We start from the raw sequence: 20,870 nt of genomic DNA, 5'->3' as shown, positions 1-20,870 counted from the left end.
CGTGGGTAACCACATGCGCAAATGAGTGGGAATAGGGGGTGCTAACACTGCACCTAATAACTGTCCCGTAGTCCGCCGCGTCGTCGGTCGATGAAACGTCGTTCGTGGAAAAATGCGTATGCAGCTAACTTGTGAGCCATTTTGCAGTGCATGCCCTTCTGAAATGGTGGGACGTTACTGGGAAAAAGTCTTATACAAAAGTCTTTAAAGGAAATCCTAGTATCCGGTTCAAAGGACTCCTCATGCTGTCCAGATATCAGTGCGGGTAGAATTGCTGAAATGGGAGTGCGCAATCAGAAGTCATTCCACTAACAGTGTTGAAAACACAAATATAAAACGATCGCATTTCACAAGCCCATTTCACTCACCCAGCGCCGAAGATTGGGCCCCACAAATAAGAACCACGCCTTGCACACATGCAGCGGAAGCTTGCATGCAGTTGTTGACTTGCCAAGGCAGCCCTCAGCAGCCCAAATTGCCGGCGGCGTACTAGTTCCGCGTACATGAAGCTGACGGCAGCCTTTTCATGACACTAAAAAAACGTTGTTTTTTTTTTAATTCTGGGAAGATCTTGAGGGAAATAAACCTCAACTCTTTCCTGTCCCACGAGCACAATCCAGTGTCAAAACACACCGACACCCTTCGGCCTGTTTATGAAAAGCTCCTTGCACCCCCCTATACACACGCCGCCCTCCGTCTTCACTCTCCTGTTCTCTTTTCGTCACAGCCTTGGCTATGATGTCCGCAGGACGTTTTTTTTTTTTTTCTGCGCTACCTACTCGGCATCGACGGTTTCAACAGCAGCAGTTTCTTGCACGACACTTTTAGTCGGAACAAAAACTGTCTCCCTAACTTGATCATTGTTAGCTTTCATTCGCTTGTACCGCTTTTCCTTTGTGGTTTTTTTTTCTGAAACGAAAAGGGGACAATTCTCAGAGACATTCTATTTTATATCCCTTTCCTAAGTATAGAATAATTAAGTCCGAACTGTACGCCCAACCAATCAAAAACGGTGCGGCAAATCTAATTGCCATCTCATATCCACTGCCGAAAATCGCCGACACGTTTCGTCACCATCAGCACGAAACTATCATTTTTAGAGCAGAAGAAAACATTAAATTTTATTTACACTTCGGCTATCTCCTTGGAGTCAAGGCATCACCATGTCTGATGCTGTGAATACAAAAAAAAAGTAAAAACCACGTGCTCAGTCATTTGCGACGTGGGGCCATTTAAAGTACATGACAGAAACAAGAACGTCTAGCCTTAGCGAACAAACTCACAAACGTGAGTGTGAGTGAGGCAATATGAGTGCACTCATGAGTGAGTGTGCCCACCTATGTTGTTAAGTCAGTCTGGAGGTGAACTGCAAATCATGATCGATGAGTTAGACAGGCAAAGCAGAATGGTGGGTCTAAAAATTAAAATGCAGAAAGCCCATGTAATGTTCAATGGTCTTGGAAGGCAACAGTAGCTCGCAATTGGCAGCGAGGTGCTTTGTGCTGTCTCCCCTCTTGTCCGTCTTCGCGCTGTGTGAAGGAAAGCATGAAATACCAATTCACCCAGCGACTGATTTTGTGCTGCAAGTGGTAAGGGAATACGTCTACTTAGGGCAGGTAGTGACAGCTGATCCGGATCATGAGAGGGAAATAACGGGAAGGATAAGAATAGGGCAGAGCGCATATGGCAGGTTCTCTCAGATCATGAATGGCAGTCTACCAATATCCCTCAAGAGGAAAGTGTACAAGAGCTGCATCTTACCGATGCTAATAAAGAAAAGGGTTCAGCTTAAGTTAAGGACAACGCAGCGAGCTCTGGAATGAAAAATGATGTGTGTAACGTTAAGAGACATGAAGAGGGCAGAGTGGGTCAGGGAACAAACGAGCGCTAGTGACATCCTAGTCGGAATCAAGTGGAAGAAATGGGCTTGGGCAGGGGATGTAATGCGGAGGCAAGATAACCGCTGGTCCTTAAGATTAACGGAATGGATTCCATGAAAAGGTAAGCGTAGCAAGGGGCGGCAGAAAGTTAGGTGGGCGGATGAGATTAAGAAGTTTGTGGGGATAGGGCGGTGGGAGCTGGCTCAGGACCGGGTTAATTTGAGAGATATGGGAGAGGCTTTTGCGCTGCTGTGGACGTAGTGAGGCTGATTATAATATAATTATAATTACAGAAGCGAGTACTTCGGTTATTTGAAAGGTAGGTACCTTGGCTACCGACATGACTTACCAATGGGCCCACTGTTTGCAAATTAATGTTTACTAAGAGCTGATTAAGTTATTTATCTCGTACTTCAATATTTACAAAAACATAAACTCCACATAACTAGCAATCCTGCTCATACACACACGCTCGATCTTCGCAGGCAAGAGCAGAGAAAGCCGCGAACACACACGAATTATGGTAAACAACGTTTAGATTCCCAAGTTCAGCGACTTTTAAATATTTTACTGCATGATCTCGATTTGAACAAAACAATTCATAAAAACGGTAAAGACAGTAATTATCGAAAAAGTCCCTATTATTGACTTTCCTCTTTTTTTGTGTGTAGCGTCTGCAAACATTGACATTTTTCAGTGTTTTGATGTAACCTTCTTTATCTGCATACAGGTTTGTCAAGATGACTAAGCTTTGTATCTTCTTTCTTCTTCTTTGTCTCCTTTACGACAACAAGTTAATTGCAGGTATTTGTGTATATTCATATGTACAGGTCTTCATGACACAGAGATGCATTTACTGTATTTACAAATGTGTTTTTCTCACTTTTACTGTAATACTGCCAAAACTATACGCAGAGTAAAGTTCTCGCAGGCTCGAAGCCTTTAGCTTCCCGTTCGCTTTTTCCTGCATGCATAAAGAGGAAATAAGCCAGCAGACTGTGGAACGTACGCATTTCATGCAGGACCAGGCGTGCCGGTCCAGCCGCGTCCCGTGCGGCAGCCTGGGCAGCCCGGCGGCGCGCAGGCAGCGCAGGTGGAAGCTGTTGCCACAGATGCGGCACTTGAGCATGTCCTCGAGCAGCTTCTTCGGGTGGGGCCGGTGGTGGCCGTGCGAGTGACACACCTCACACACCGGCTTGTCCACGCGCACCTGCACGCATCGCCGCCGAGCGGGTGACGTCACTGTAAAGGCCACCATTTACAGGGAAAATAACACGAACAGTGTTTACATTCGTTTGTAACTCGATGAGAAGTGCCAGCCACAACTAAAAATGTAAATAATGTGAGGAACAGTGATGAGAACAAAGTAATATCAACAGCAAAAGTATTTTTCATCGAAAGTTAGAAACGTATACACAGCGATATAATGCAGCAAGGATACAAGAAAAAACGCTAAGTAACAATGTCAGCAATACTTTTTTCATTTAGAGCTAAAAATAACGCACATAACGCACATTTCTCTGAATCTGTTATTACAGACTAAGCTCACTCCGTCCGTAGATGCTAGGCATGGCAAACGGGGCTTATCGTGTTGGCTGTCCTTCGGCTGCAGCGTTATGCTTATTTATGACTGAGCAAGAAAGTTTCTTGACAGGTCCACTTAGCTTTTTTTTCCACCGGAAATACGCTAGACGTAATTCATGGAGCAAGATTAACAAAGCCCATAAGATAAACGTGCCTTGAAGGAAATGTGGCGAAGAGTACATTGCGTAAGAAATATCAGCTAAAGAGATGAGGAGGTGAGATTATGTTATAAAAAAGAAATGACGTCATATGATTGTGTTGTAATCTTAGAATGTAGGACCAGGTACGTTGGTGCATAACTACGGAAGCCAACATCGAGCGAAAAATTATGGTAGACAAGCCACAGGAATATCGTTCGGCTAGCACTGGCATTCATGGCGCAATGGACTCACAACAAACACAGAGGCTTGCTTCCTGTCTCGTGCATTTTTTCGCTGGTTATCACTTTCAGTGGTAGTGTATAAAATTGGCTGGTATCTGCCGCTATGCACTATTCCTGGACGTTGGGAACTACGTGTTCAGCCGCTGTACGAACGAACCCCATTGCGGTGGTTGCTCCCAGAAATCGGCGTTCATGGAAAAGGCCAGCTTCTTGCAAACTGAAGTGCGTACTATTACCATCCGTGTCCTTTTTTTTCACCTCTATCTGCATAGTTAGGAAAAAGCCTCGACCTTACTGAATGCCGACTTCACTCAACTTCAAACTCCATATTGAGACTCAGGTCCCAATTGCTGACCTCTCAGAAAATTTCAAGTTGTCACCGACTTCACCAGAGTCTTAGTTCCCTACAGGAGGTTGCGGTCGAAAGCTGATGAGCTGGCCCATCTCGGCACATTGTCCGCAACGTCTGCTCATACTTGATCCTCTCCTTGCTTTGCCGGAGGATGTGGTTAGCTCGGAAGATTGTAATAGAGAGGGAGGGAGAACAGTTCGTTTTAGAAGCCCGGCCTGGTGCTTTAACTGTGCACGTATTTCTCCCAGCCCAAAGCGCTACTGGGACTGACAGTAAGATGTGTTGGAGGAGCTGCACTGGTTGAGTGACCAAGCTTTGATAAGAGCTAGGACTGAATTGACTATGCCTTGAGTTGCCCGTTCAGCCCTGAGCCCGGCTTGCTTTGATGCAATGCAGTCGTGTGCTCGGCATTTCAATATGGATATCCTGGTTTCAGCAAGGTAGATGTACACTGGTAGCGAAGGCTCCATAGACGCCCATTGGTCCAAAAAATGGCGGCTCGTGGGCACTCCAGCGCCCCCTGGATTTTGGGGGGGCAAACTACGCAAACGTGACGTAGAATGACGTCACGCATACGTATGCTTTGGCGCGAATTATAAAGCGGTCTTTCTGTAGAATCCGCGTTTTCGAGCCCGTACCTCTCGAAGGTTGCTGCCTTTCAGCGCGCCCCAACCTTTGCCAGTCAAATGTGCTCGCCTTGTGTGCTCGAGTTCCTGCTAGTTATGGCCTTGTTAATGTGCAATTGGGAACGCAATGAAAGTGACTGGTAAAGGAGGGGCAGCATAGAAAGGCAGCAACACTTCCAGACACTGGCGTGGCCGGGTTAGCCGGGTATCGAAACAAGGCCTGCAAAGACGCGCTGTAATGCACCGCAAACTCATGAATAGGGGGCAGGTCAAGAGTGTTGCAAAAATACAAAATTTGCCATGTTTTAATAAAATGACTTACCTCTTTCATAAAACAAGGTGCTAATATATTTTTCTTTTCTATTGGCAGATTACATTCCAATTTTGTAGCTTTATCATTTCTTTATATGAGTGTTTTGCCCCCCATCCTCTGGTAGTGCTGCAGTCGCGCTAAACCACTTTTCGGCCCAGCCTTCGCCACCACTTTAAATCCGCCTTGGTTTCAGTGCTAAGATGCCACTTTCCTTCAGTGTTCTTTTATTCTTTCACTCGTACACGGTTCTCCAGCGGTACTTGTGCAGCTGGATTACGTATAGAAGGCTTTGCGCGATACTGATGTTAACAACAAAAATTGGCGATGGTTCAGCTCTTGGTTAAACCTGGAGTGACGCGACAGCTACAGCTGGCAGGGTGGAACTTGCTCAGTTGAATTGCAAAGTCAGTCATTCCCCGCTCCGTTTCGCTAGGCGTTCCTTCTTCATCTTCGTCCCACTTGGCACGGCGCATGCGCACAGCTGTTGCAGCTCGGTTTCGCCGGCGCGCTGCCAGCAGCAGCATATGCTCCGCACCACGTCTTTGGTCACGTGACGACCCACGTGATCAGCCACGGCGGCTCGCCGCCGGCAGCTGCTCCGCGCCACGTGACCAACCACGTGATAGCGTGGCGGTGCCGCCACGCTGAAGGCTCGAAATGCTACCGTAATGTAGCTATCGCTAAAAAATTGAAGAGAAGCAGACGACACTCCGAAGTGAACAATCCTATCTGCAGCTGTCACGCGTGTCTGAATGCGCTGTTATTTTCGTATCATAAAACATTTCGCGACGTACGTGCAGCGCTGGGAGTCTGCTCAAAAGCACTTGACATAAATGTGACACGATAATACTTGACATGATGAACTACTTGCGATTCGAACCGATTGCTATAATGAGGCGACGATCTCCTATTTCAAGTAGAAGGCTGCCTCGCAAGGACACAGCGGCACCAGCCCGCATACCTCATTGTCCTGCAGCCCCCGCTCAAATGTCAGTCGCAGTTCATGCAGATTTGCCACGCAGTCGATGTGGTGTTCGACAGTACTAACGAGGCTACACGCTGCTACCACATGATGTATGATCAAAGCGAGACATTCTTGTCATCAAAAAGAACCCACACCGCTCGTTCACAGCGTCTTTTTGGTTAGCGCGCTTACCTCAGCCAACTTCCTCAGGACATGCCTTCAAGGCTGAAGTTGCAACCATATGCTTGTGCCTCCAGTTGCACAGTGTAAAAAGCTGCTACACTTTTACCGCTGCCATCCAGACTGTTGTCACACACGTGGATTGTGGGTAATCAGGTGCGTCTTGGCAGGCGTGGTCGCGTTGTAACACTGTGCTTCCATGTCAAAAGGGTCCGCAAAGAAGCTGCTATGCTTACCATTGAAGATTTCCTTTCACTACGACGAAGGTTGCAGCGGTGCTGTTAGTCTCTAAGCGAGACTCCTGCAGACTTAGGCAGCTACTTTTCCAATTGAGGACTGCCCATGAAATGTTCACCACATGCTTTCAACTCTACTGGGACGCCAGGTGGAAGCGATGTTGATCACTCACGACAGGCACATCCTTCTCGTAGTCGAGGTAGTCAGGGTTGGAAACTGGCTCCGTCGTACCGGGCGAGTGGTCGCCCGCCGGATCACGATGCTTGCGTCGGAGCTTGCGGCGACCTCTGCGAGCGGTGGTATAAGAAACGCCCTGCATACTCGCGTGGTAGCCACTCTATGAATCCACGAAATCAGGGAAGCTGTTTTAGCCAGCGCTCTAGACTTTTTCGATGCGAAAAGAGAAACTTCTAAGAAAATTTACACATTTCATGCCAAAACCTTTAATTTGAAATACAACAATGGCTGCATTTGGGCGAGTTGGTTTTCCATTCTGAACGTAAAAGCGCAAAAAACACAAGGACACAGACTAAGGCAGACAACACGAGCGCTTACTTCCAACTGATTTTATTTCATGCAAGAAGCGAAATTTATACTCTTGATAAGTGTCTGCACATGCTTACAGGGCAATTACCGTAGAGTTATGACTGATACCAGTTATCATGTAACACATATGAAAGATGTCAGATATGCCATCTCTTTTTGTGACAGCAGAATTGATGGAGCACTTATGCAATCATCCCCAGCTCGCGCTATCTCCAAAGCTTCCACAATTTCTCGGGTAATTTGGCATTTGTGCACGTAAAGGACTTTGCACTTGTGAAAGAGAGGACGACAACCCTCTTTACTTTTACTTTTGCACTTTAAACAATGAATGCTCATGTGCCCCCCTTTTTTGTTGTTCACAACGTAGTCATGCTCGCTCAACCGCTCGTTCAGGCATCGTCCCGTTTGGCCTATATAGTATTTTCCACATGATAAGGGCACTTTATAAACAACGCCTTCACTGCATCTCACAAACGGCTTTTGATGCCTGATTTTGCAACCAGTTTTTCTTTGGTTTCCTGAAGTACTTTGCTTACATAATGACATCAGCTTATTTGGGGCAGAGAACACCACGTCAACGTTTGCCCTGTTACCAATTTTTTTGAGATTGTGTGAAATCTTATGTTTATAAGGAATGACTGCAAATTTCTTATTGGCTTTTGTCTCTTCCGGCTCGTCCTGGCACTTGGCTTCCCATTTTTTCTTTTTGACAAGTCCTTCCGCCACAGAAACCAGCAGGTGTAACGGATAACCCACATCTTGCAATTTGTTGGACTGCAGGAGAAGGCTTTCTTCGATTGCATGTTCACAAGACTTCTTTGTACAGTTAAGAAACCCTAAACGAGCTATGTTTCTTTTTATAAGCTTTGAGTGCGCGGAACTGAAGGGTAAGGGCATTTTTCCATCCCTGGGATGATAAATCCAGCAAGTGTGGTCTTCTAGAAAAGTTAACCTGATATCGAGAAAGCGTATGCTACTGTTCTCTGGCATTTCATGCGTGACTACAAGAGGAGATAGGCTACACTTGAAATGATCTAAAACCTTTTCTACCGCCTCATTGAGGGTGATTGCAGTGGTGTCTAAGAAGATTAAAAAATCGTCGACAAAACGAAAAACTTTTAACACCCCTACGTCTTCAAGGCAGGCTAAAAGCCTTCTGTCACATTCAGCTAAAAACAGGTCACTTAACAAAGGAGCTACGCTGGACCCAATACATATTCCTTGCTTCTGCAAAAACAGATCGTCCGCCCACTTTACAAACGTAGAATGGAGATATGTACTTAATAGCTCCAAAAAACCCCCAACACTCACTCCCACTGAATTCTGGAAAGCAATGGGGCCAGCGTTCTCAATACATCTTTCAACGCACTGCAATAATCCGTTTTTCGGCAAAGAATAGTAAAGGTCTTTGACATCGACCGAGAAGGCAAACATGTTCTTTCCATCGCTTTGCTTTAGAAAATCAATTACATTTCCTGAATTTTTTATCATGAAAGGGTCATCAACAACTAGCTGTTTTAGACATTTCTGTAGGAAGTCAGAGACTGGTTTTTGCCAGGTGCGCGCTTCCGAAACGATAATTCTTAAGGGACATTCCATTTTGTGTGTTTTAGCGGAAAAGAACATGTTAAGACTTAGATCACTGGCCTTTTCTACGGACTGAGCTAAGCGGGTTCAATTCAAGGAGATGCACAACTTTTTTGCTTTCAATCTTACTTTTGACAAATTTATACCTTTTTGCCTATCAAACACTTTCTCAACAGCATGACTGACTTTTTCATGAAAAAGGACCTTAGGCATCACAGCAAAACCACCTTCCTTATCACAAGGAAGAAGACATAAATCGCCTTGCTTCAGGAATTTCAAAACACTTGAAGGGGAAACTTGAGGCTTTGTCTTCGGACACTTCTTTAGAACGTCGACACCCTGCGAGACGCAGCTCCCTTGATCACTCGTAGGTGCATGTTTGGAGACTGTTCGGACCATGGCCAAGAGTTCCGGTTTTGATTTCTTTTGCTCCACAGCGAACTTGGGCCCCAGCTGAAGTGTACGGCGTACCTCTTCGGGAAGTGTTACCTCCCCAAACGTACGGACGTGGTTTTGCGACCTAGACAGCCGTGGAGGGACCAGTTTGCGAAGCCCTGGCAGGACAGTACTCCATAAAAACTCAGAAACCTGGTCGAGCGTTCGATTGAATTGTTTCCATTTTCTTTTGGCGCTCGGCAGGCTCTCACCTGTGAAAATCCTTGCTTGCAAGCAATCCTTGTACAGTCTTGCTTGCCTTCTCCACTCCGCTTGAAGTATCTTGAGAATCCTTCTGCCATGGCTGACCGAAGGTGGAAGGGATCCAAATAGGGCTAAGATAGTCGGGGGCAGCACGTTGCAGCGAATACAGAAGGAGAGAGCACGAGCTTGGCAGATGGCGTTTGCGGTGAGGGAAACCAGAAGATGCGAATCCTTGTTCACACATGAAAAAGAGCCCATTGTACTAGAAATGTAATTCAATAATGGCTGCATTTGGGCGAGTTGGTTTTCCATTCTGAACGTAAAAGCGCAAAAAACACAAGGACACAGACTAAGGCAGACAACACGAGCGCTTACTTCCAACTGATTTTATTTCATGCAAGAAGCGAAATTTATACTCTTGATAAGTGTCTGCACATGCTTACAGGGCAATTACCGTAGAGTTATGACTGATACCAGTTATCATGTAACACATATGAAAGATGTCAGATATGCCATCTCTTTTTGTGACAGCAGAATTGATGGAGCACTTATGCAATCATCCCCAGCTCGCGCTATCTCCAAAGCTTCCACAATTTCTCGGGTAATTTGGCATTTGTGCACGTAAAGGACTTTGCACTTGTGAAAGAGAGGACGACAACCCTCTTTACTTTTACTTTTGCACTTTAAACAATGAATGCTCATGTGCCCCCCTTTTTTGTTGTTCACAACGTAGTCATGCTCGCTCAACCGCTCGTTCAGGCATCGTCCCGTTTGGCCTATATAGTATTTTCCACATGATAAGGGCACTTTATAAACAACGCCTTCACTGCATCTCACAAACGGCTTTTGATGCCTGATTTTGCAACCAGTTTTTCTTTGGTTTCCTGAAGTACTTTGCTTACATAATGACATCAGCTTATTTGGGGCAGAGAACACCACGTCAACGTTTGCCCTGTTACCAATTTTTTTGAGATTGTGTGAAATCTTATGTTTATAAGGAATTCCTTATAAACATAAGATTTCACACAATAAGGAATTCCTTATAAACATAAGATTTCACACAATCTCAAAAAAATTGGTAACAGGGCAAACGTTGACGTGGTGTTCTCTGCCCCAAATAAGCTGATGTCATTATGTAAGCAAAGTACTTCAGGAAACCAAAGAAAAACTGGTTGCAAAATCAGGCATCAAAAGCCGTTTGTGAGATGCAGTGAAGGCGTTGTTTATAAAGTGCCCTTATCATGTGGAAAATACTATATAGGCCAAACGGGACGATGCCTGAACGAGCGGTTGAGCGAGCATGACTACGTTGTGAACAACAAAAAAGGGGGGCACATGAGCATTCATTGTTTAAAGTGCAAAAGTAAAAGTAAAGAGGGTTGTCGTCCTCTCTTTCACAAGTGCAAAGTCCTTTACGTGCACAAATGCCAAATTACCCGAGAAATTGTGGAAGCTTTGGAGATAGCGCGAGCTGGGGATGATTGCATAAGTGCTCCATCAATTCTGCTGTCACAAAAAGAGATGGCATATCTGACATCTTTCATATGTGTTACATGATAACTGGTATCAGTCATAACTCTACGGTAATTGCCCTGTAAGCATGTGCAGACACTTATCAAGAGTATAAATTTCGCTTCTTGCATGAAATAAAATCAGTTGGAAGTAAGCGCTCGTGTTGTCTGCCTTAGTCTGTGTCCTTGTGTTTTTTGCGCTTTTACGTTCAGAATGAAATACAACGTTTCGGAGAAAGCTCGGCTCCTCCTTAAGGGGAGACAGGGGGCAGTAGCTAGTGTCTTTAGGTATGCATGGATGGGAGCAGGAGGTCAAAGAATCCATGAAGAGTTCTGAGGCCGAGAATCGGTGAGGTCATTGAAGTCGGCCTCTCCAGTACCCTCCGCGCCGCTGACCGCAAAATAAACTCTTTCTCCTATCTTTATTCGGCTTTAGGAATCGATAACGGAGAAATTTGGACCTAAGCAGGACACAGAACGTCACGTGATTTGTATAAAGTTACCCAATGCACCACTCAGGAAGCGCAATTCCACAAACACGATTCATGCTGCGGGCAAAAATTAGAAAGGGCACATAAGACTAAATTACGTGTTGTGAATCGAAAGCAGTTGTGTGTCATCCTTTGTTTACGGCATTTGTTTACTAGTCAGTAGTAGTTCGTAATTTGCACTATTGTTTCAAATGCCTTTCCGGTAAAGGTCTTTAAGTCAAAGGCAGAAGGATGAAAGTCTTTAGGAGGGACAATACTACACACGCGTAGATATAACACGTCGCTTTAGCCAAGCCACCACGACACTTCCGGCGTTCACTTCCTCGTTTAGCTGACACTTCCAGTCTGTTAACGTCACTGCCGGTTTCACTTCCGGCCAGCTGACCTCCCTTCCAGTGTGATGACGTCACTTCAGGTCTCCAAAACCATGGTGACGTCACACTGAATTTTCGTGAACACTTGCGGTCAACAGAGGCAACACCGGGTTTCGTTCCTCATGAGCCATATAAGGCTATCGACTTAATAATGCACGTCGAAATGGAGGTCTCTGGATTAATCTTAAATGCTGAATTTCTTCAATGCGTGCCAAAATCCGAGTGCATGATTTGTCTTGCATATAATCTCCGTTGAAATGAATCCGCCACAAAGGCTGAGTGTCTTATGCACGAACCTATGAACTCTTCAGTCAGAGGCGAGAAAAAGTGCGCCAAGCAGCAAGACACAAATACGCACAAGTATGCACAAAGCTGGGCATGATCTTTGGAAGGCACTGTAATGGAGAGCTCCCAATTAATTTAGACCATATGGGTTTCTTCAACAGGACACTGAGAACAAGCTCAAGTTCACCTGTATACACACATCACCGCATTGTAGCGACAATGAAACGAATTTTTATAAGCTACAAAACGCTAAAAAATGATACATGTGTTGCCACCAGTGGCCGATTTCGCGAATAAGCTATGGTGCATCGACATGGTTTTCTTGCCACGCATCCCAGAGGCCAGGCTTCACCACTATTCACTACACAACGGGGATCACAGAGTTGTTTTAGGTGTAGACTTAATGAGTTTAAATCGAATGACGAGAAGTTTTAGACGCAATGTTCTTAGGAAAAAAATAATTCATAGGCTATTCTCGATGGGCGTTTTGAATTTGCTAACAGACAAACGTTCATTTTGTCCAAGGTTGACCCACTGGAATTCTTTATACCCGAGTTGGTAAGCTTAGGTTCGTGGTGTTGTGATCGGAGGCACCGACAGCGGGAACAGAGGAGCCCGGCCGGCGCCATCGAACTATGTTTGACCAAAGGTGCTGTCGTCCTGAGAAGAGGATTAGGAACGGCTCCTGGCGACGGTGAGCTGTGACGAAAGGCCTCTCATCCCTTCGTCCGGAGTATGGAATGCGGCATTTCTCCTGATCTGCGCCCTCACGAGGACCGGCAGAAAGACCCGAACAAAGGCGCCGGACCCGCCTCGCTCGCTTGCACTTGCGCGGCCAGACAAAGCGGGGGCGGACACGGCTGATTCATCTTACCCTCTGGAATGCCCGGGGTCGTCAGGACGCATCTTTCCACGGAGGGGATCACCGCCTACAAAGCCAACGACCTTATGCACATGGTCAACCCGTCGGAAACCACATTCCAGGACGCCTCTTTCCCACGGAGGGGATCACCGCCTGCTAAGCCAACGACCTTATGCACCTGGTCAACCGGTCGGAAACAGCATTCCAGGACCTCAAGGCGCCAGGATTCCTTATCGCCTGTGCACGTGATTGTGGGGGCGGAGCGGTCACGGGGTAAGGGAAGAGACTGTGAAGAGTGTGTCTGCCCATTGGACGCTTGATCAGCCACCGGTTTCCCTAGCTAGGTGCCTAGGGAACATCCATTGTATTTAAGCCGCGATTTGGCTGGTTTCACGGCACTTCATCTCTGACTTTTGGTCTCCCTGCTTCTCTTGTAAATATGTAAATAAACCTTCAAGTTTACCAACCCTCCTGAAGGCTTCCCTCCGTCGTCTGCAGAGTTCATCGTCATGCGGTGAAGACCTCGATCCCGATACCCAAGCATATCAACTGGTTGGCAGCGGTGGGATGGTCTGCGCCTGGTCCTGACTCTGGTATGGTAAGTGCGCGGTCTTTCTCTTGGAGCATTGCCAGGTTTTACAACTTTGGAAAATTGTTAGCCTAGGTAATCGAAGGTTGGTATAAGAGGCAGCCGGGGCTCCTCTGACCACTTGAGTAGAGACTTGCCGTTGCTTAAATAGTCATGGACTGGAAGAAGCTGCGCAAACCAGACCTAGTTCTCGTATGCGGGCAATTGGGCATTGATTGTGGGTCGATCCGTAGAAAACCTGAATTGATTAGGGCAATTGAGGATTTCGGTGCGGACGAGGAAGAAAAAGTAGAATGTTGGGAGCTAATTAAGGAGGAGTTGGAGAAGGAAAGGGAACAAAAGAAGCGAGAGGATGAACAAAGGAAGCGAGAGGATGAACAAAAGAAGCGAGAGGATGAAGAAAAAAGGAAGCGCGAAGAGCACGAAAGAAAGCGCGAAGAGCAGGAAAGGGAGCACGAAAGGAAGCGCGAAGAGCATGAAAGAGAGATCGAGAAAAAACGGCTCGATCTACAGATAGCTCAGGCTGCACAGGCAGAACGCACTAGGCTAGAGGTGCCGGACACAGGGGCAAGCCAGGCAGCATCAAAAATAAAAATAAAGGACCTCTTGCAACCGTAATAACTTGGAAAGGACATAGGGCTCTTTCCCGTGAACTTTGAGCGGGCATGTGAAAGTTGCGAGTTCCCGACCGAATCTTGGCCGCAGAAACTTCTGACCATTCTTCCATGTGAGGCGGCCCAAGTACTCGCTCGTCTGGCAAAAGAAGAGGCGGCAGACTATACTAAAGTAAAGGCAGCACTCCTAAAAAAGTATCGCCTGTCCGCAGAGGCCTTTCGGCGCCGCTTCAGGGAAGCCAGAAAACAGCCTAATCAGTCATTTCCGGATTTTGCGTATAACCTTAAGGCAGACCTGAAGGAATGGCTAAAGGGAGAACAGGCTTACGGAACTCACGATAAAGTAATAGAGGTGATCTGCCTGGAGCAGTTTTTTGGCTCTGAGGGAAGAAATGCGCGTGTGGGCGCAGGACAGGCCGGGAAATAAAACCCTAGAAAGTGCAGCAGAGCTGAACGAAGAGTTCTATGCCAAGCGCGTAGCAGAGGGTGCGCGTGGCCCCGTAAGCCCCAAAGTAGAAAAAAATTTTCACGGATCCAGACAGGAGGGGCAGCAAGCCGCAACAGGGAGCGGAACGAGGGCCACAAAGCAGAATCAAGCACCCCCACAAAGGGGGCGACCGAAAAAGAGAGGGATAAGGCTTTTGAAGCCAGAAAGAAACCAGGGTGTTTCCGTTGTCACGAGCCCGATCACTTCGCCCACGCTTGCAGGAAGCAGGAAATCGTTCTCTCCTTGGTGGAGGCGGGCGATGAGAACATGCGCCTGCTAGAGTCATACTTGAAAGACATGCAGGTTAATGGAAAACCGTGCCGGGTTCTGAGGGACTCCGCGGCCACCATGGACGTAATCCACCCCACGTACGTGAACGCAGCTGATTTTACTGGGGAATGTGCAGGGATTCGGCAGGTGGCCGAAGAGAATAGCGCATGCTTGCCGATCGCACGAGTTAGAATAGAGGGCCCGTTTGGCGTTCTGGAAACGGAGGCAGCGGTATCACAGAATCTGCCGGAAAAATTTCCGTACCTCTTTTCAAATCGGTCGGAGCAGATGTTCCAAGAAGGGGGTCGTAGTTTCGGCGATCGAACCGTCCAGGCGCTCACACGTGCGAAGGCTCGCGAGATTGCAGCTGAAGTAAATCGTAGGAAGAACGAAGGCTCTCCCACGACGGGTCGGGCAGGGGCAAACCCAGGAGGCGATGCTTCTGAGACGAGCGGAGAGGCTCGCGGTAGGAACAGATGCGACGCCGAGTACAAGGACTCAAAGGGGGTCCAGTTCGATCAGCTCGTGGTGCCGCAGAAATACCGCGCAGGCATCCTTAAATTGTGCCATGGTGGGGGTTGGTCTTGCTACCTTGGAGTGAAGAAAACTAAAGCTAGGCTTCTACAGGAGTTTTATTGGCCTGGCTGCGTCAGGGATGTCAAGCAGTTTGTAAACTCCTGCGACACCTGTCAGCGTCTCAGAAAGCCAGGGGGTTTAAGGAAGGCTCCGATGAAGCTAGTGCCCGTGATTAGCGAACCCTTCCGTCGTTTGGTGGGAGACGTAGTCGGTCCTCTACCAGTGACTCAGTCGGGCTACCGCTACCGAAAAGGGCGGGAAAACGGGAATGCCGACGGTCTCAGTCGTAGCTTTCCTGCATAATCTGGCGTAAAATGTCCTAATGCTCGAGAAAAGCTACCGTATCATTTTGGTTTTTTTTTTCTTGCTTCTCTGTACCTACCTCATTGCCGCAAAAAAAAAAGTTTCTGACCAAATTTCAGACGCATGTCTTTTGCGAAAAACAAAGAGGAACTAGTTTTGGTTCAGCAGACTTCCGGGCGTGAGCTGTTGGCGAGGGTTAAGTCATCCAAAATTTGCAGCCATATTGCTCTGTATTAAAGACCTGGCATTGTTCTGAGGCTGGCCGCGTGCTGCCTAGCCGGAGGTAGGGGCTGAGCTCAGATCTGATCGCTAATGCTCCGTTGAGGACCCTTGCCAGCTGTGCAGGTCAAGTGGACTGACTACTACGAGGCCGACTGGGACTCTGACGCCAATTCGTGGTGCACCGACCAACACTGCAACCACTTCGTGGCGTCTTCTTGGCGGCGGACGGATTGTTGTGATCGGAGGCCCCGACAGCGGGAACAGACGAGCCCGGCAGGCGCCATCGAACTATGTTTGACCAAAGGTGATGTCGTCCTGAGAAGAGGATTAGGAACGGCTCCTGGCGACGGTGAGCTGTGACGAAAGGCCTCTCATCCCTTCGTCCGGAGTATGGAATGCGGCATTTCTCCTGATCTGTCCCCTCACGTGGACCGGCAGAAAGACCCGAACAAAGGCGCCGGACCCGCCTCGCTCGCTTGCACTTGCGCGGCCAGACAAAGCGGGGGCGGACACGGCTGATTCATCTTACCCTCTGGAATGCCCGGGGCCGTCAGTACGCATCTTTCCACGGAGGGGATCACCGCCTACAAAGCCAACGACCTTATGCACATGGTCAACCCGTCGGAAACCACATTCCAGGACGCCTCTTTCCCACGGAGGAGATCACCGCCTGCTAAGAAAACGACCTTATGCACCTGGTCAACCGGTCGGAAACAGCATTCCAGGACCTCAAGGCGCCAGGATTCCTTTTCGCCTGTGCACGTGTTTGTGGGGGCGGAGCGGTCACGGGGTTAGGGAAGAGACTATGAAGAGTGTCTGCCCATTGGACGCTTGATCAGCCACCGGTTTCCCTAGCTAGGTGCCTAGGGAATATCCACTGTATTTAAGCCGCGATTTGGCTGATTTCACGGCACTTCATCTCTGACTTTTGGTCTCCCTGCTTCTCTTGTAAATATGTAAATAATCCTTCAAGTTTACCAACCCTCCTGAAGGCTTCCCTCCGTCGTCTGCAGAGTTCATCGTCATGCGGTGAAGACCTCGCTCCCGACAACCAAGCATATCAACTGGTTGGCAGCGGTGGGATGGTCTGCGCCTGGTCCTGACTCTGGTATGGTAAGTGCGCGGTCTTTCTCTTGGAGCATTGCCAGGTTTTACAACTTTGTAAAATTGTTAGCCTAGGTAATCGAAGGTAAGGAAGTTCCTTATACCCGAGGTGACCTAATAAGGTTCATTATATCCGAGGTAGTATGCTAAGTTCGTATAAGTAGCACTAAGTTCGTTCGTAGTATCGAAATGCGACCGCCGGGGCCAGGATTCGGTACTGCGGCCTTGGTTTCAGCAGCCGAAGGGCACCGCTATTAAGGCAACGCGGTGGTAAATAAGCACTAATGAGATATGCGAGACAGAGGGAAACAAAAATTTCAAACTTCTAATTAACCCTTACGCAGCTGAACGCGATGGTGTTAGAAGCCACTTAGCCCTCTTCACAACTCCTGAAGCACTATTACGGATCCCACGCGTCCGTCTCGGAGCCGCTTTCTTTTAGGGAAGCGCTCCTTCGCCGCTCCTCTACTACCACAGCAACGTCATGCACCCTGCCACATGACTCGACGCGCCAACCACCGAGGAGTGCAAAACTTCTCACACGTTATGACTGCTGCGCCGCTGGCACCCAGCCAAGCCCTCGACTCTCCGTGTCTGACGTCATGCTTCGCTTATATTGGTTGCCTGTGGTGTGACGTCACGACCTCTGCCGACCAATCCTAAATTAGCGTGACGACGCGTCCGGCTTTTATTCCAAAATTCAGATATAACGCTTTAGAATTTAAAAAAAGCATCTCAAGTTAATCCTTAGTTGTCGCAGCCATTTTGTCAAAGCAGTGTGATGGCCGTGTGGTCTCTCAATATCTTCTGGTTAGGTATGTACAGTACTCACGGATTGAAATAGGACATTCGGAGCGCGTGGCCGTCGCTTCATGGAGCGCCGCCCGTAGACGCTCATGGAACCAAGGTGGTGCATTGTGGTATGGCGCGAGAGGGAGAACATCTACAAAGCAGAATTGTTCCTTCCAGTAGCCAATGAGCCGGCCTGTGGCTTACCACATGCCTGCGTGGCACTGCAAGGCTAGCGCTCCGAATGTCCTATTTCAATCCGTGAGTACTGTACGTAATGCTTCATTTTGTTAAGGAAAGTTCATGAAGAAAAATGCCGCATTTGAGGTCGAGTAACATTCGATCATGAAATTTTATCTAGGCATGAAGATACTTTCGCTTAATCAGTGAACTATCAGAAAGATGCAAAAAGATGGATGCGGGCTGTTATAAACATCGTATGGGAACCTCATCGCCTTAACACAAGTCACGTCACTAGTGAAACGGACGAGGTTCAATGAGGAATGGCCGCTGATGCGCGACGTTGTGATATTCAAAGAGCATAACGTGTATTTGTGCAGGCATACAAGTACCCACGTGCGCTGAAATGGTGCCACATTTGTGCGCCAACATTCCATACACGCACCTCCTTACTTCCAATGTCTCGAACGCCAGCACAGGTGCACCGTGGAACTGTAACCTTTAAACATTTCACGCTAATGATGCATGCTTTCATGCTGATATTGCCAACCGTCAAATCCCCGTCGATGTGCTCCACTCATCAGCCCTTCCCGATGAGTATATCACAGCCGTGCAGATGTATGCATAGGTACGGATTTCGCGCGGGCGATTTGTGGCTACTCGTCATCACCCTCATTCAGGCTACATTCATTGCCAGGAAGGACAAAAGCCTTTCCTCCTGATCTGCGATTGTGGCACCCACAGCCACAATGTCGGAGCAAATTACTTAATGTCCCCTCTTGATATAAGTTTCTGTTTACCCGGCTCTATTTCGCTTCTATCACAGGTATTCACTCTATTGCCATAACATACTATCGGTAGCCTGTGCTGCGTATTATGCGTCCGCTGCATTGTATTACAAAACTATAGTTGGTTCTCCAATCCACGTTACAATCTTTAACAAGGTACATAATGCGTCTTTGAGCTGAACAGTTACAACGTCCGCTGCAGTGGCGGAGATTAGATGCCTGATAAATACGCGTTTTAATGTTACGTTGCCCCTAATAGTCCTTTTTTTTCAATAGCTCTACTCATTGGCAGGAACTAATTTAAAAATGTTGTGTAATATTCTCGAATCTGCGGCCTCCGAACGAGTGCTGGCAGGACACAACTCTTATGCACTTCGTGAGTCAGTTTCTCGACGTTGCCGAGTTTGATCACGGTACAGAGCGACTTACATTGGATGCCCGAGCTTGCCCAGGAAGGAGTGGCGGTGGTGCGTCGAGGGCGGAGACCAGGGGCCGTTGGTGAGCGACGCCCTCTCGGCGTTCGAGTAGAGCACGTCCCCGGTCGAGGCTCCGGCTGGAGGGCTCATCGTAGGACACACGGCCCCACGCTGACTGCCCTTCGGCCGAGGCACGCTGCTGCTGCTGATGATGATGATGTCCTCAGGCAGCGCGCTGCTGCTGCGCCACCAGCGATCCTCGTCGTTTTTGGTAGACGCCATGTTGTTTTTTTGCAGACATGTCCGTTTACCCGCGCCTAGGGGGCGTAGCTACCCACCTCCTCAAATGAAATCATAACGAAAAAAAAGCAAGTGAGGTTAATTCCTGTTTAAAAGGACTTCTTCAACACTTGAAATTTCAGTGGTGCGCCATTAAAAGAGGTAACGCCAGTCGATTAATGCTGTCATCCCACACGTGGATGCCAATGAGTAATTATGCCCTTATTACAAATCTACTCCGCCTTGGGGGATTCCCCTAAACATTTGACCAACACGTATACCACTCTAAGAAAAAATAATATCGCAAAAAAGACACACGAAAAGGCCGAGAAATACACAAGACAAGTGCTTGCCCTGTGTCTTTCTCGGATTTTTCGTGTGCGTCTTTTTTTCGTGCTAGTATTTCTTTCAAAAGCTATGCGCTATCTCTCCCGTCTTCAATTTTTTTTAATATGCCACTCTGTTCAAGCGTTTACATCTCGTTAGGATTCCTTCCAACGCTCCGGATTTCAGGGGGAAAGGAATATGCTAGTATATGCCTCCTAAAGCTCCCAAGCGCCTTTTGTGCGATTGCAGATCCTGTATACGACATAGCACATTTGGCAGCTAAGAACTTATCAAAACGATTGTGCACAGGCTGAAGGTTCTCCACACTGTAATGGCTAAGTTTCTGTTAGTAAACTTCCCTCAGGGAGCACGAAAATGACAGCTTATTCACGTCTCCTGCCGACCTCCAAAGAGTCTAGCCCGACGTCATGGTGGCGTTAAACAACGACTGGAAGACAAATGTTCTGACCTGGCAGAAAGTTTTGCCTCTCAAGTGCTGTGATGGCAGGGTACCGTAATGTTGTTGCTCTTGTTGGACCCCGCCCTCGTCGACATCAGCCTTTCTTCACCCGGGGTACAACTAGCGCCAAGGTGAACACATAACACCGCATTGTGTGCAGGGAATTCCCGGCATTCGTTTCGTCACTTTCTCTATTTTTCATCGGGTTCCAAGACACACAACTCTTCTCATTGTGAACGTGTGTCTCTTAGCGGAAGAAATGGGCTTGGGCAGGGCATGTAATGCTAAGGCAAGATAACCGCTGGTCCTTAAGGGTAACGGAGTGGATTCCAAGAGAAGGCAAGCGTAGCAGGGGGCGGCAGAAGGTTAGGTGGGCGGATGAGATTAAGAAGTTTGCCGAGGTATGGCGGCCGCAGCTGACGAATGACAGGGTTTATTGTAGAGACATGGGAGAGGCCTTTGCTCTGCAGTGGGCGTAGTCGGGCTGATGATGATGATTATGATGAGGATGATGATGATGCCCCTTTGCGTAGCCTTCGAGAGACGGAATCGCGAATTGCATCGTCCAATATGCGCGATGTGTGCAGCTTTAAGCTTCGCACACATGCTACACGCAGCTGTCCTTTCGTGACTTCCCATCGTATGCTTATATT

General features: G+C 47.8%; 1 protein-coding gene across 4 annotated transcripts in view; it reads right to left on the bottom strand.

The window, feature by feature from the left end:
- LOC144110045 (PHD finger protein 24-like) overlaps positions 1-19,395 on the bottom strand; it is a 50,728-nt gene extending 31,333 nt beyond the window's left edge. For 3 of the 4 annotated variants that reach the window (XM_077642848.1, XM_077642850.1, XM_077642849.1), the window contains exons 1-3: positions 19,165-19,395; positions 6,691-6,805; positions 2,890-3,090 (exon numbers count right to left, since the gene is read on the bottom strand). In XM_077642848.1, the coding sequence (XP_077498974.1) occupies positions 2,890-3,090; positions 6,691-6,805; positions 19,165-19,301 (453 nt within the window). In that variant the 5' untranslated portion in view covers positions 19,302-19,395. The remainder of the gene's footprint in view (positions 1-2,889; positions 3,091-6,690; positions 6,806-19,164) is intronic. The other variant, XM_077642851.1, reaches the window with a different exon arrangement.
- Positions 19,396-20,870: the final 1,475 nt, after the last annotated feature.

Source organism: Amblyomma americanum, chromosome 11 (assembly GCF_052857255.1).
Source record: "Amblyomma americanum isolate KBUSLIRL-KWMA chromosome 11, ASM5285725v1, whole genome shotgun sequence".
In the NCBI taxonomy this organism is placed as follows: Eukaryota; Metazoa; Arthropoda; class Arachnida; order Ixodida; family Ixodidae; genus Amblyomma; species Amblyomma americanum.
This window is presented reverse-complemented; position numbering and strand designations above follow the sequence as displayed.